We start from the raw sequence: 13,321 nt of genomic DNA on the forward strand, positions 1-13,321 counted from the left end.
CTTCCCCGCCCAGGGACTGGCAGCCTTTGGACAGGAAGCCTCAGGGTCCCCTTCCCAGGGCCGCAGAGGTGATTGTTGTGGGCCACAGCTTCAGAATAACTTGTGGGTGACTCATGCTGGCGGGCTGCCTACTTGTCGTCTCTGCCCAAATGCCTTTTTAAGGGAAAATCGGGAGTTAGGAAGAGGTGTGTCTGGGCAGCCTCCTGGCATCCCGGTCTGGGTGGGCCTGTGGGCAGCTTGGCGTTGAACCTCCATGCCCAGGAGGGTGGCCCTGCCCAGGATCCAACTAGGGCATGTGTCCAGGGCCATGGCTGCCAGCCTGGACCCTGGCAGAAATGTGTCATGTAGGAGCTGAGTCCTGCTGTCCCCACCCCTGTGCTGCTCTTGGCCAGGGTGGGGGCTGAGTTGGGGGGGACAGGGGTCCCCGCCAGGGAAGGTGGAGAAAGCCCCCAGTTCAGTGATGTCTTTTTTTTTTTTTTTTAATATATTTTATTGATTTCTTAGAGGAAGGGAGAGAGATAGAGAGTTAGAAACATCGATGAGAGAGAAACATCGATCAGCTGCCTCCTGCACATCTCCTACTGGGGATATGCCCGCAACCCAGGTACATGCCCTTGACCGGAATCGAACCTGGGACCCTTCAGTCTGCAGGCCGACGCTCTAGCCACTGAGCCAGACCGGTTTCGTCCAGTTCAGTGATGTCTTAATGAAGCACAGAGAAGGGCATCCTGGCCGCATCTCCTGGAGGGAGGTGCAGGGGCGTTGCCCACCCGGGTGTTGCTCCTTGCTGCTTGGTTTATAGCAGCCAAAGATGGGAATGTCCTGAGCGCCCCTCAGTGGAGGAATGGCTGTGTCTCAGAAAAACCCCAAATCGAACTTCATGGGTGTTCTCAGTTTTTACAAGGAAAATGTACTTGACATGGAATTAAAAGTTAAGTTTTAAAAAGGCGAGGGTCAGCACTTAGCTCCAGCCTTCTCGTCCCCTCCCTCCTGGGCATTCTCGTGTCACATGGAGGTTCGCCAGTGGTCCCAGCGCAGGCAAGGTGACAGGAGGACTCAGAGCTGGGGCCCGCCCGTCTGGAGGCAGTGTCCCGGGTCCGTGTCCCGTGTGGGCGCTCTGGCGGCACTCCGTCTTGGCGGGCTGCCTACTTGTCGTCTCTGCCCAGAGGAGGGGCTGGGGGGTGGGCAGCCTCATGTTTGTCCTTGTCCCTCCTACTAGGATGATCTGATGAAAGGCTAGATTGTCAGGGTCCAGGGAGGTTGGCACTGGGCACAAGTTTGGGGTCACGGGTTTTACAGAGCCGCGTCCTGACTCTGCTGCTGCAGCTGCTCCCAGGGCCACCCTGAGGCTCTCGGGAAAGCCTGGCCAGGCTGAGCTGGATCCCATTTGCCCGACCTTGTCACCCTAGTTTGAGGGAGCACTGGCCTCAGTCTGGAGCAGCCACAGCGCACGGGGCTCCCATTCTAGATGTAAGGAGCCCATTGGTATCTGAGGGACAGAATCTCACTGCCCAGCTGGGAGTGGGAAAGCCAGGCTCCCCAGGATGGCACCTCCCAGGCTTCTGTGATGATGCCATGAGAGTCTCCACACCAGGGCTGTCACTAGGCTCCCGTCTGCTCTGCCTGTGTCTCCTGGCTCCCTGTGCTCACACTCCTTCTGCCTGCCCCACCCCCCACCCCCCCTCAGTCTTTCGGCAGCTCAACACAGCCATTGCCGTGTCCCAGATGTCTTCAGGCCAGTGCCGCCTGGCCCCCCTCATCCAGGTCATCCAGGACTGCAGCCACCTCTACCACTACACGGTCAAGCTCATGTTCAGGCTGCACTCTTGTGAGTCCCACTGCCCCGGTCCCCTCACCACGACTGCGGCCCCTGAGGTCCAGCCCGAGCCCCAGGGGGCTTATATAGACTGGCATGTACTGGATCAGAGATGAGAAATTAATAGAAGTAGCAACGATGAGCTCATTACCCATTAATATAAATGACATACTTGTTAATGAAAAATCCCTAGTTTTCAAAGCAAACACTCTGAGAAAAGCGGTGCAGTTGACGTGTGTGCCGGTCTCTTGGACGCCTGGTCTCAGAGCGGCCCCTCACTGCCCCTGCGCCAGTCGGTGCTAGTGTCTCCGTGGGGTTCGGAAAGGGGCTTGTCCTCAGGCCCCACTTGGACAACGCTGGCCTGGGGCATAGAAGCCATTCGAATATCAGACCAGGGCAAACTTGAGTCTAAAGAAGCTTCACTGTGCCTCCAAAGCTGGGCCCAGGGTTTGGCCGTGGTCTTGGGACCGCCCTGTCCACTCACATTTCTTCCCTCCATGGTGGGGACTTGGCCGGGTGGTAGTGATCCCTCTAGTCCAGGGGTGGGCAAACTTTTTGACTCGAGGGCCACAATGGGTTCTTAAACTGGACCGGAGGGCCGGAACAAAAGCATGGATGGAGTGTTTGTGTGAACTAATACAAATTCAAAGTAAACATCATTACATAAAAGGGTACGGTCTTTTTTTTTTTTAGTTTTATTCATTTCAAACGGGCCGGATCCGGCCCGCGGGCCGTAGTTTGCCCACGGCTGCTCTAGTCTGTGGCGGCTTGTAGAAGGGGGAGGAATAGGCAGCGGAAGGGAGGGGGGAATGTGAAGTCTCGGCGGCCACAGAGTGGTGAGCAGAGATGAAAGTCATCAAGCTGTTCCGCCCCAGGTCTCCCAGCAGACACCCTGCAAGGCCACAGGGACCGGTTCCACGAGCAGTTTCACAGGTACCAGCAGGCAGGGCTGCGGGCAGGTCTGGGGCTGGGGCTGCCAGGGGCCAGGCTCCCCTCTGACCTCCGCGTGTCCCCCCGCAGCCTCAGGAACTTCTTCCGCAGAGCGTCCGACATGCTCTACTTCAAGCGCCTCATCCAGATCCCCCGACTGCCCGAGGTGCCTGCCCGGCTTTCCACGCTGGGTTCTGAGCCCTTGGACGCCCCCGGGTGCCTAGCAGGGCCCCATGTGGGCTCTGGGGATGGCCAGGGAAGGCTCCTGGGTGGGGTGGGGGGGGCCCCCTGAGCAGCTCTCACCTATGGCCCTTGCAGGGACCCCCCAACTTCCTGCGGGCCTCGGCGCTGGCTGAGCACATCAAGCCAGTGGTGGTGATCCCCGAGGAGGCTCCCGAGGACGAGGAGCCCGAGAACCTCATTGAGATCAGCACGGGCCCCCCCGCCGGGGAGCCAGCGGTGAGTGGCCCCCTCGTCCTGCAGGGGGGTTTGGGGTGATTGGGCCTCCCTCAGCTCCTTCCTTCTCCTGGCCTGGAGGGTGGGGCTCACGGTGCTTTGCTGTGGCAGGTGGTGGCTGACCTTTTTGACCAGACGTTTGGACCCCCCAATGGCTCCATGAAGGATGACAGGTGAGGCCTGGGACACCCTGGGGCAGGACTGGCTGTGGCCGCCATGGAGCTGTGGTCAGGAGAGGCCACAGGCGGGGGATGTGAACTGGAGACACCCAGATCCCCAGGAGCCGCTGATAAGACCACAGTCCTGTGCGGGATCTTCTGATGGTCCTGGCTGACTGAACTTGAACGCCAGACTGTGTGGGCCTCAGAACACCCTGCCTGCCCGACCTCTGTCCCCAGGGACCTCCAGATCGAGACCTTGAAGAGAGAGGTGGAGACACTCCGGGCCGAGCTGGAGAAGATCAGGCTGGAGGTGAGGGGACGTGGACCAAGGGGAGGCCTCAGGCTGTGCGACTGCACCCAGCACCTGTACCCAGCACCCGCATGCGGGCCCAGCACAGTCCTTCCTCCCACCACAGGCCCAGCGGTACATCTCCCAGCTGAAGGGCCAGGTGAACACGTTGGAGGCTGAGCTGGAGGAGCAGCGGAAGCAGAAGCAGAAGGCGCTGGTGGACAACGAGCAGCTCCGCCACGAGCTGGCCCAGCTGCGGGCGGCCCAGCTGGAGGGCGAGCGGAACCAGGGCCTGCGCGAGGAGGCCGAGAGTGCGTGGCCAGGCCGGGGTGGCCGAGCCCAGTGGGAGGGTCTGGTCCCCAGCGGGGGGACCTCTGCCGAGCTGGGGTCACAGCCTCACCTCTCACCTGCAGAGAAGGCCAGCCTCACGGAGGCGCGCTACACCAAGCTGAAGGAGCAGCACAGCAAGCTCATCGCCACACACGCCGAGCTGCTCAGGAAGGTAGGCCGTGCAGGCAATTGGCGGGAGGAGGGAGGCCTGGCGGCGGCAGAGTGTGAGCCCATCCCCTGTCCACGCAGAATGCAGACACGGCCAAGCAGCTGACGGCCAAGCAGCAGAACCAGGAGGAGGTGGCGCGAGTGAAGGAGCAGCTGGTGTTCCAGATGGAGCAGGTGAAGCGGGAGTCAGAGATGAAGGTGCGTCATGTGCATAGGCCCTGCCTCTGGAGCCCCCAGCACCACTGTCCCCGTGACACACTGTCCCCGTGACACACCGTCCCCTGTCCCAGCTGGAGGAGCAGAGTGACCAGTTAGAGAAGCTCAGGAGGGAGCTGGAGGCCAAGTCCGGGGAGCTGGTGCGCGTGCAGCAGGACCTGAGCCGCACGGAGCAGGTGAGCTGCTGGCCAGGGTGGCCTCCTGGTCGGGCGGGACAGGCGTCAGGGTCCTCTTCCCCGTGAACTGGGCCACGCCTCGACGCTACCAGGTTGGTTCAGTGGCCCCTCGGCCATCCTGGCCTGTGGCTGTGACCCAGCACGCAGGGAACACACAGGACATGGGCCCTGGCCTTACAGACGCTCGCAGTTTCGGGGGATAGTGAAGACTGTGAACTTGGGTGGGGTGGGCCTGAGGGGTGGTGGGCACCTGGCAGCCCTGCCCACCTCCTGGTGTTCACAGAGCGGGTCGGAGCTGAGTTCACGGCTGGATGTGCTGAGTGCAGAGAAGGAGGCACTGAGCAGTGCTGTGCGGCAGCAGGAGGCCGACCTGCAGGCCGCCCAGAACCTGGTGCAGGAGAAGGAGGCAGCGCTCAGCCAGGAGCAGCAGCGCCATTCCCAAGAGAGGGCCGAGCTGCAGGGGCGGCTGGCAGACAAGGTAGTGTGCCTCTCCCACCCCGTGTGACAGCTGGCTTGAGACCATCATACCCACAGCCCAGCCCTGAGAGTGGACGAGTTAGGGGGTCTCTATGCTCACAGGGCTGTGCTTTCATCTGGTACCTCCGGGACATTTTCACCCCTCCAAAGAGAACCCCCCCCCAATAAGCAGTTAGTCTGCACCCCCCTCCTCCAGCCCCTGGCACCTCTCATCAGCTCTGGTCTCTGGATTTGCCTGTTCCGGACTTCATAGAAATGGAGTTGTACAGTAGGGCCGGCTTCTTCGCTCAGCAGGTTTTCAGGGCTCACCTGTTTGAGAACTTCCTTCCTCTCCATGGCCCAGGGACATTGTGCTGTGTGGAGGGACCACACGTTGCTTACCCATCGCCAGCTGATGGACACTTGGTTGTTTTCACTTTCTGGTTATTGTGAATGCTGCTGCTGTGGACATTTGTGTACATGGTTTTGTGTGGACATGTTTCTCTTTCATATGTAACTGCGATGGATTTTCTGGGTCACATGGTAACGCTGTTTAACTTTTTGAGGAACTACCAGTGTTCTCCAAAGTGGCTGCACCATTTTCCCTTCCCACTGGGAGTGTACGTGGGTTCCAGTTTCCCTACATCCTTGCCAGCACTTGTCATTGTCTGTCTGTGTTTAGCCATCCTAGTGGGTTCAAGTGGTACTTCATTGTATTTTTTAATTTGTTTTTGTGATGGCTTTTTAAAATGTTGTTGTTTTTTTAATGGGTTTTAGAGAGAGAGGAAGGGACGGATAGAGAGATAGAAACATCAGTGAGAGAGAAACATTGATTGGCTGCTTCCTGCATGCCCTTATTGGGGATCAAGCCCACAATCTGGGCACATGCCCTGACCTGGCATTGAACCAGTGACCTCTTAGTTCATGGGTTGATGCTCAACCACTGAGCCACACCGGCCAGGCCTCATTCTCATTGTGGTTCTGATGTGTTTCCCTGGTGGCAAATGACATTGAGCATTTTTTGTGTTCCTCCCATTTGCATGTCTTGGGAGAAATGTCTGTTCAGACCGTTTGCCTGCTTTCTAACTGGTGTTTGTCGTTCTACTCCTGAGCTGTCCAGCACACTCTTGAGGGGCCCCATCCCTGGGGGTGGAGCTGGGCGTGTCCTCCGACTCCTCCCCAGCGAGGGGCTGGGCTGGGTCCTGTCCAGCTGGTGTGAGGCTGCGCCTGGGCAGGTCTCCAGGCTGCCTCCTCCCCTCCCGCAGGAGTCTCGGGAGCAGGGGCTGCAGCAGAGGCTCCTGGACGAGCAGTTCGAGGTGCTGCGGCGCTCTGCCGCCGAGGCCGAGCGCATCCTGCAGGACGCCGTGGGCAAGCTGGACGACCCCCTGCACCTGCGCTGCACCAGCTCCCCGGGTAGGGCCGCCGGCCAGGCAGTCGGCCACCTGCTTTCCTGACCAGCTGGCAGGAAAGGTCTGCCCCTCAACCCTTCTCCCTTTGCTTGCAGACTACCTAGTGAGCAGGGCCCAGGTGGCCCTGGACGCCGTGAGCGCCCTGGAGACGGGCCACGCACAGTACCTGACCTCCAGATCAGGTGAGTGCAGGGCAGGACTGAGCAGGGAGAGGCCAGGGCACTTGGGTGCTGGTTCCACCAGCCCTGGCTGCCTCTTGCTTTCGGGTGGTTTCCCGCAACAGGTGCCCCCACCATGCCCACCTGGGAGCCTGCCCTGTAGGCCTGGGTCACAGGCCTGGGTTTGGTTCCCGCTCTGCTCTTTTCTAGCTGCATGACCTTCGCCTAGTACCTTCTCCCCTCTGAGCCGCCCTCCTCATCCGTGGACTGGGTGCGGGCACCTGTCTTAGAGGGCATGGCGCCTGCTCCCAGGCGCTGGCCAGGACTCGCTTCATGGCGGCAGCATTAGGGTCTCGTTCCTCTCCTTGCCCATAGATGCTTCTGCCCTGGTGGCGGCCCTGACGCAGTTCTCCCACCTGGCTGCGGACACCATTGTCAACGGCAGTGCCACCTCTCACCTGGCCCCCACCGACCCTGCCGACCGTAAGTGGGCCCCGGCTGTGTCCCGCCAGTTCTCACGGTGGACCAGGGGCGGGTGGGAGCCTGCAGACAGGTCCTGGCGTCAGAGCCTGGGCAGGAGCCTGTATGGAGACTCCTCCCAAGGTCCTCGGGCGCCGGCTCCCCTGACAGCCCTCTCCCCCAGGCCTGATCGACGCCTGCCGGGACTGTGGGGCCCGGGCGCTGGAGCTCGTGGGGCAGCTGCAGGATCAGCAGGCTGTGCAGCAGGCCCAGCCCGACCGGGTGCGGAGCCCCCTGCAGGCCATCCTCCAGCTGGGCCAGGTGAGGGTGCAGCCCGGTGCTGAGTGTGGGCTGGGCTCTGGTGGAGGGCAGTGGGTTGGGTTGAGGCTTGGATCCCCAACTTTTCTGCACCTTTTCTCCAGTTTGGGCTGACCAGGTGCTGGGGGACAGAGCACGAGTCCTGCTGCCCCAGGCTCCCTGTGGGGTGGTTGGGGGTTGAATTCACCCCATCTGAGCCCTGGGTGCCTGCCTCCCCCAGGACCTGAAGCCCAAGAGCCTGGACGTGCGTCAGGAGGAGCTGGGGGCCCTGGTGGACAAGGAGATGGCGGCCACGTCCTCGGCCATCGAGGAGGCCGTGCGGAGGATCGAGGTAGGACCGGTGCAGTCCTGCAGGACGCTGGGCAGGGTGGGCTGAGAGTAGGCTGCGCCCCCCTCTGCCAAGGACAGATGGCTGGTGCAGGTCTGGACGGGGAGGCAGCCCTGATGTGGTGCCCTGAGCCGAGCCCACCCCTCCTGGTGCAGCGGCTGCTCCAGCAGCCCCCTTCCTCCCGCGTTGCCCTCCTCCCAGCCGGCTCACAGCTATGTCCTTGGTGCAGGACATGATGAACCAGGCCCGCCATGCCAGCTCAGGGGTGAAACTGGAGGTGAATGAGAGGTGAGCCCACTTCTGCCCCCAGGCCCGGGACGAAGCAGGTTCCCACCGCCTCCCAGCACCAGCCATCTGCCCTCCGAACTGCTCGCTTTCCAGAAGCACGGGGATGAGCAGCGTACCCCACCCTGTGGGCCCCGTGTCAGTCCCCCTAACCCCCCAAATCCCTAACCCCCTGTGGCTCCCTGGCCACACTACAGCAGCTTGCCCTCTCTTCCCATCCCTCCAACCCATAGGATCCTCAAGTCCTGCACAGACCTCATGAAGGTGAGCGGCCAGCTGGGACCCAGGGGCGGGCTGTAGCTGAGAGGGCTGCCCCAAGTGTGACATAAGTCTTGGTCTTGGCAGGCCATCCGGCTCCTGGTGACCACATCCACCAGCCTGCAGAAGGAGATTGTGGAGAGCGGCAGGGTGAGCTGGGCCTTCGGGGGAGAGGGCAGGGGTCACTCAGCTACTGCTGAAGGGCCACCGCTCCAGCGCCCTTCTCATCCCAGGCCACAGGGCTCCTTTGGGCAGGAGACTCCTGAAGGGTGCAGTGATGAGACCCCCCAGTGTGCACACCTGCCTGGGAGTCAGCTGAACCCCCCACAGCCCAGAGAAGAGCCCTGGGGAGCACCCATGGCCACCTGTGATGTCATTGACTGGTCTGCCCTGCCCTCTTGTCGCCACTAGGGGGCAGCCACGCAGCAGGAATTTTACGCCAAGAACTCAAGGTGGACTGAAGGCCTCATCTCCGCCTCCAAGGCCGTCGGCTGGGGAGCCACGCAGCTGGTGTATGTCGCCCCAGGTGGGGGGCAGCAGGGAGTGTGGTGCCCAGGGTCTGAGGAGGGAGTGTGGGGTGGCCCTGATCTCCTGGGGTTGGAGACCCAGGCCCTGCCCGCTCTGCCCCCAGGGAGTCGGCCGACAAGGTGGTGCTTCATACGGGCAAGTACGAAGAGCTCATCGTCTGCTCCCATGAGATTGCGGCCAGCACGGCCCAGCTGGTGGCAGCCTCCAAGGTGAGGCTCCGTGCCCGGCCTCTGCTCAGGTTCCCCACCTCCTGGCTGCGATGGACACACCGCATGTGGCCGGGAGACTCGGGATGGGTGGCCCCATGGGGGCCACCCTGCATCCTGACCCACCCCCACGCTCCCCAGGTGAAGGCCAACAAGGACAGCCGCCACCTGAGCCGCCTGCAGGAGTGCTCCCGCACCGTCAACGTGATGGCCGCCAACGTGGTGGCCTCCACTAAGTCGGGCCAAGAGCAGATCGAAGAGAGAGGTGACAGCTGGGGGCCTGGGAGTGGCGTGGGGGGGCGGGCGGGGACCCAGACACTTACCCCGTCTCTGGTCACAGACACCATGGACTTCTCTGGCATGTCCCTCATCAAGCTGAAGAAGCAGGAGATGGAGACCCAGGTAGGTGCCTGTGCCAACCCCAGAGCCACCCCACTTCCTGGTGCTTGGGCAGCCTCTAGGCCTGTCCCTCCCCTGGGGCCGAGCTCCCAGAGGGCTCTGCTGAGCAGTGCTCGCCGGCAGGTGCGGGTCCTGGAGCTGGAGAAGACGCTGGAGGCGGAGCGTGTGCGGCTGGGAGAGCTTCGGAAGCAGCACTACGCACTGGCTGTGGGGGTGGGGACGCCTGCAGAGGAGGAGCCCGGCCTGCCCAGCGCTGCCCCCCACAGCGGGACCTCCAGGAAGCCACCCCTGGCCCAGAAGCCCAGTGTGGCCCCCAGGCAGGACCACCAGGTAGGACCACCAGGTGCCAGGCACCAGTGCTGGGATGGGGAGGGGCCCTGGAGGGTGCTGCCAGCCTCTTGCTCCCAGGTCTGCGGGACACGGGGCCTTGGGAAGGTCAGAAAACCCTGACCAACAGGAGCAAAATGCTGACCCAGCAACATGGGGAGCTCGGCTCACTCAAGAGGAAGATGTAGGGGGCTGAGGAGACAAGGACGCAGGGGGCCTGGCTGGTTATGCACCCCTTGAAATGTCACCTTTGACCCCTGCAGCTGGACAAAAAGGATGGCGTCTGCCCTGCTCAACTCATGAACTCCTAGGCTCTGAGGGGTCCAGCGGGAGCCTGGCAGGCGGCCTGGGCCTCACGTGGCTACCGTGACTCGGCTAAGGAGGCATTGAGGGGCGCTGCGCGCACACCAGGTGGCCGGGCCTGCCCACGGCCTGGATCAGTGTCCGCGAGGCCCAGCCCTTGCTGAGCCCCTGGATCTGGGCCGAGCGGGGCTGACAGGGCAGTTCTCCTGGATGTGAGTTATCTACCTGCCACGGGACCGAGAGCATCCAGGCTCACCAGGCTGGAGCCACGGTTCAGGAAATACACAGACATTTGTATGTTCCCAGCTAGAGCTTTTCCTTGTGAGTTTGTATTCGGCGCGCTGGGAGCAGGGCCATGGGGGTGGGGTGGGCAGGGCCCCCCCTGCCTTTTGGACTCGAGGTCTGAGGTGAGAGGTGAGCAGAACACAGTGCTGGCTGTCGGGACTGCGTGCGTCTCCCTGGGTTTTGGTCTCTGGGACACTGATTCCACGGAGATGGGACTTAGGCAAAGCAGGTCTGGGACAGCGCCCTTTCTCCTCGGGCCTCGCTCTCCGGCACCAGTGATGGGGGTGCTGAGGAGGACGTGGTCTGCGGGGAGAGGCGGGCCGGGTTCTGGCGTGGGCCAGGCAGGGCTGACAGCCCCATGCCTGCTGGGCACAGGTGCTGCCCTCGCTCCTGGAGGCTGTTCCCGCTGAAATCCGGTGGCCGCCCGCTTCCTGTTTTTCATTCCTATCTGGCTGCCCCTGCCCTGGAGGCCCAGCTCTGGGCTCTCCCCGCTGCCCACCTCCACCTCCCGGGCCACGAGGTTTCCAGCTCAGCCAGAAGGAGCCCAGAACCATCGCCCTGCCGCCATCCTCCGGACCAAGGGGAGCCTTATGCGCCAGAGAAGAGGGCAGCCCCCCTCCACCCGGTGCTGAAGCCCAGCGTGGCCTCCCTGCCACTGAAGGAGGACTCGACAGAACTGCATTGCTGAGACCCCCTTGCGGAGTGGTTGGGTGGGGTGGGGCCCTGGCTGGGGGGAAGGGACCAGCCCTGCAAGGACCACCCCCTGCGTCCAGTACCCACTGTGTTGGGATGAGCACAAGGATCCAGTTCTGGGCTTAGAGTTCAGTTTTTCCTTGGATTGGGGTCCAATTGGCAATAAAGTGCACTTTGACTGTGGTCACTGTTGCCCCAGAGAGGGGCTGCGCCCAGGCTGTTTATTTCTCGGGGGCCAGGAACTGGGTTGGGACTCGCTTAGTTTCTGCAGGTGACAACGGCATTGCAACCACAGCAACCCTGGCTGGTGCTGCTGCTTCTGCCAGGTGTCACTGAGATAGTTTCTCCGGGAAGTTTACGAGTGGAGGCCCGGACGCCTGTGTGGTGAGTGGTGGTTTAGGGCTTTTCTCCACGGCCCCCAGGCCACATCCAAGGCAGGTCCCCAGCCCCATGGCTCTTGATCCCCTCCCCCCAGCACACAGCTGGTTCCCAGGAAGGCTCCTGGCCGCCTGCCTTGGCCTTAGATCAAGCATCTGGAACAAAAGGACAGTGCCGGTCAGTGGAGGGGGTGGAGGAAAGGTCAAGGTGGCTCCTGCCCAGCTGGCAGAACTCCCACCATGCCCTCAGACATGCGTCCTCTCCTGTCCCCAGGGTGACTGAGGTCCAGGTGGGTCAGTGCTTTGGAAACTGGTCTCCGTAAACAGGGAGGGGCCCCTGCCTGTGCTTTTGTAGGGTTGTTTTCCTTTGGCAAAAAAAAAAAAATTTACTGAGCACCTTTGCTGTGCCAAACAGCATGCCAGGTACTGGAGATACAGCAGCAAAGACAAGACCTCCATCTCACGGAGCTTGTCTGGCGAGAAGGGGAGGGTACCCTGGTGAGGGGACATTTCTGAGGGTGTACATACGCTGCCTCACTGGACAGCTGTGGATTCGTGTGAGAATCCTCGTTGTGCCTCTTCCAGCCTCGTGTCCGGAAGGGAGACGGGGAGTCTGTCTTCCTGTGTAAGATGCAGACCCTCACAGCACCCACTGGGTGGGAGTGCTGAGGGCTTGGAAGATAATGCGTAACTGCTTATGGCTGCCTGGCACGCATGGCACCCTCAGGAGGTGTTAGCAAGACGAGCAGTAACAGAGACAAATGTGTTTTCAAATGGAATGAATGAAAAAGTTACTTTAATGGAAGAATTGCTCTGTCCTGTTGCCATGTTGTACTCATAGCACTCCTCTCTAGAGAGCATATTACTGATTTGTTCATTTACATGATTGTTGTCCGTCTACTTTGCAAGGACTGGAGTCCATGAAGGTGGCCTTTTGTGGTTGTTTTTAATGTGCCTAGGTATCTTGACAAGCACCTACCTGATCAGTACTGTATCTTCATTGAACTTACTGGAGTGATTGGCTAATGAAATTGTATAGGTTTAAGTGTGTAACTGTATAATACACCATTTGTATATTGTGTTGTGTTCACCACCCCAAGTCGAGTTTCCTCCCCTCACCTTTCATCTGTAATCACCATATTGTTGTCTGTGTCTGAGGTTTTTTTTTCTTCTTGCCTAATCCCTTCACCTTTATCACCCAGCCCCCAACTCCCTGCCCCTCTGACAGCTGTCAGTCTGTTCTCTGTATCTGTGTTTCTTTTTTGTTAGTTCATTTTGGTCATTAGATTCCACATGAGTGAAATCACATGGTGCTTGTCTTTCTCTGACTGGCTTGTCACTTAGCATAATACTCTCTAGGCCAGCTGTGGGCAAACTACGGCCCGAGGGCCGGATCCGGCCCGTTTGAAATGAATAAAACTAAAAAAAAAAGACCGTACCCTTTTATGTAATGATGTTTACTTTGAATTTATATTAGTTCACACAAACACTCCATCCATGCTTTTGTTCCGGCCCTCCGGTCCAGTTTAAGAACCCATTGTGGCCCTCGAGTCAAAAAGTTTGCCCACCCCTGCTCTAGGCCCATCCACGCTGTTGCAAAAGGTAAGATTTTTTTCTTTTTCACGGCCAATGCCTGTTCTTATTCATAAGGGAACACAGCTTGAGAAGACTAAAGCGGATTGTTCTCTCACCCAGTGCACCCCAGTGAACATCGGTGCAAGTCGACTGCACTTGAACTGGAGACCCCGAATGAGAAGCCTTGGGTCAGGTACCGTCCCGCCCGCCACCCTCTCCCCCCACCACCACCCCCCTTCTCATGAGCCAAGGAGCCCAGTGGGCAGGAGAGGATCACACAAGGCTGGGTGAGGAGCCACACCCATGCCCCGGCCAGCACCTGCATTGGGGTGGACTGGATTCTGCCTGTAAGCTTAGAGCCACTGGGAAAGAGAAACTATTAGATACAAATTCTCTTTAAAGTAATTGCTTTCTC

General features: G+C 60.3%; 1 protein-coding gene across 3 annotated transcripts in view; it reads left to right on the forward strand.

Moving 5' to 3' along the window:
* The window catches only part of HIP1R (huntingtin interacting protein 1 related), a 29,458-nt gene extending 18,317 nt beyond the window's left edge, over positions 1–11,141 (forward strand). Inside the window, exons 8-32 of one of the 3 annotated variants that reach the window (XM_059675850.1) lie at positions 1,688–1,828; positions 2,692–2,749; positions 2,837–2,912; positions 3,065–3,205; positions 3,314–3,375; positions 3,601–3,673; positions 3,780–3,963; positions 4,066–4,154; positions 4,232–4,348; positions 4,441–4,542; positions 4,826–5,020; positions 6,264–6,411; positions 6,503–6,589; positions 6,941–7,048; positions 7,209–7,345; positions 7,563–7,673; positions 7,900–7,958; positions 8,189–8,219; positions 8,301–8,363; positions 8,625–8,725; positions 8,845–8,950; positions 9,089–9,212; positions 9,288–9,357; positions 9,394–9,676; positions 9,937–11,141. In XM_059675850.1, the coding sequence (XP_059531833.1) occupies positions 1,688–1,828; positions 2,692–2,749; positions 2,837–2,912; positions 3,065–3,205; positions 3,314–3,375; positions 3,601–3,673; positions 3,780–3,963; positions 4,066–4,154; positions 4,232–4,348; positions 4,441–4,542; positions 4,826–5,020; positions 6,264–6,411; positions 6,503–6,589; positions 6,941–7,048; positions 7,209–7,345; positions 7,563–7,673; positions 7,900–7,958; positions 8,189–8,219; positions 8,301–8,363; positions 8,625–8,725; positions 8,845–8,950; positions 9,089–9,212; positions 9,288–9,357; positions 9,394–9,676; positions 9,937–9,984 (2,714 nt within the window). In that variant the 3' untranslated portion in view covers positions 9,985–11,141. Of the gene's footprint in view, positions 1–1,687; positions 1,829–2,691; positions 2,750–2,836; positions 2,913–3,064; positions 3,206–3,313; positions 3,376–3,600; positions 3,674–3,779; positions 3,964–4,065; positions 4,155–4,231; positions 4,349–4,440; positions 4,543–4,825; positions 5,021–6,263; positions 6,412–6,502; positions 6,590–6,940; positions 7,049–7,208; positions 7,346–7,562; positions 7,674–7,899; positions 7,959–8,188; positions 8,220–8,300; positions 8,364–8,624; positions 8,740–8,844; positions 8,951–9,088; positions 9,219–9,287; positions 9,358–9,393; positions 9,677–9,936 lie in introns of those variants that run through there. The other 2 variants (XM_059675851.1, XM_059675852.1) reach the window with 2 other exon arrangements.
* Positions 11,142–13,321: the final 2,180 nt, after the last annotated feature.

This window comes from Myotis daubentonii, chromosome 19 (genome assembly GCF_963259705.1).
Source record: "Myotis daubentonii chromosome 19, mMyoDau2.1, whole genome shotgun sequence".
NCBI lineage: Eukaryota > Metazoa > Chordata > Mammalia > Chiroptera > Vespertilionidae > Myotis > Myotis daubentonii.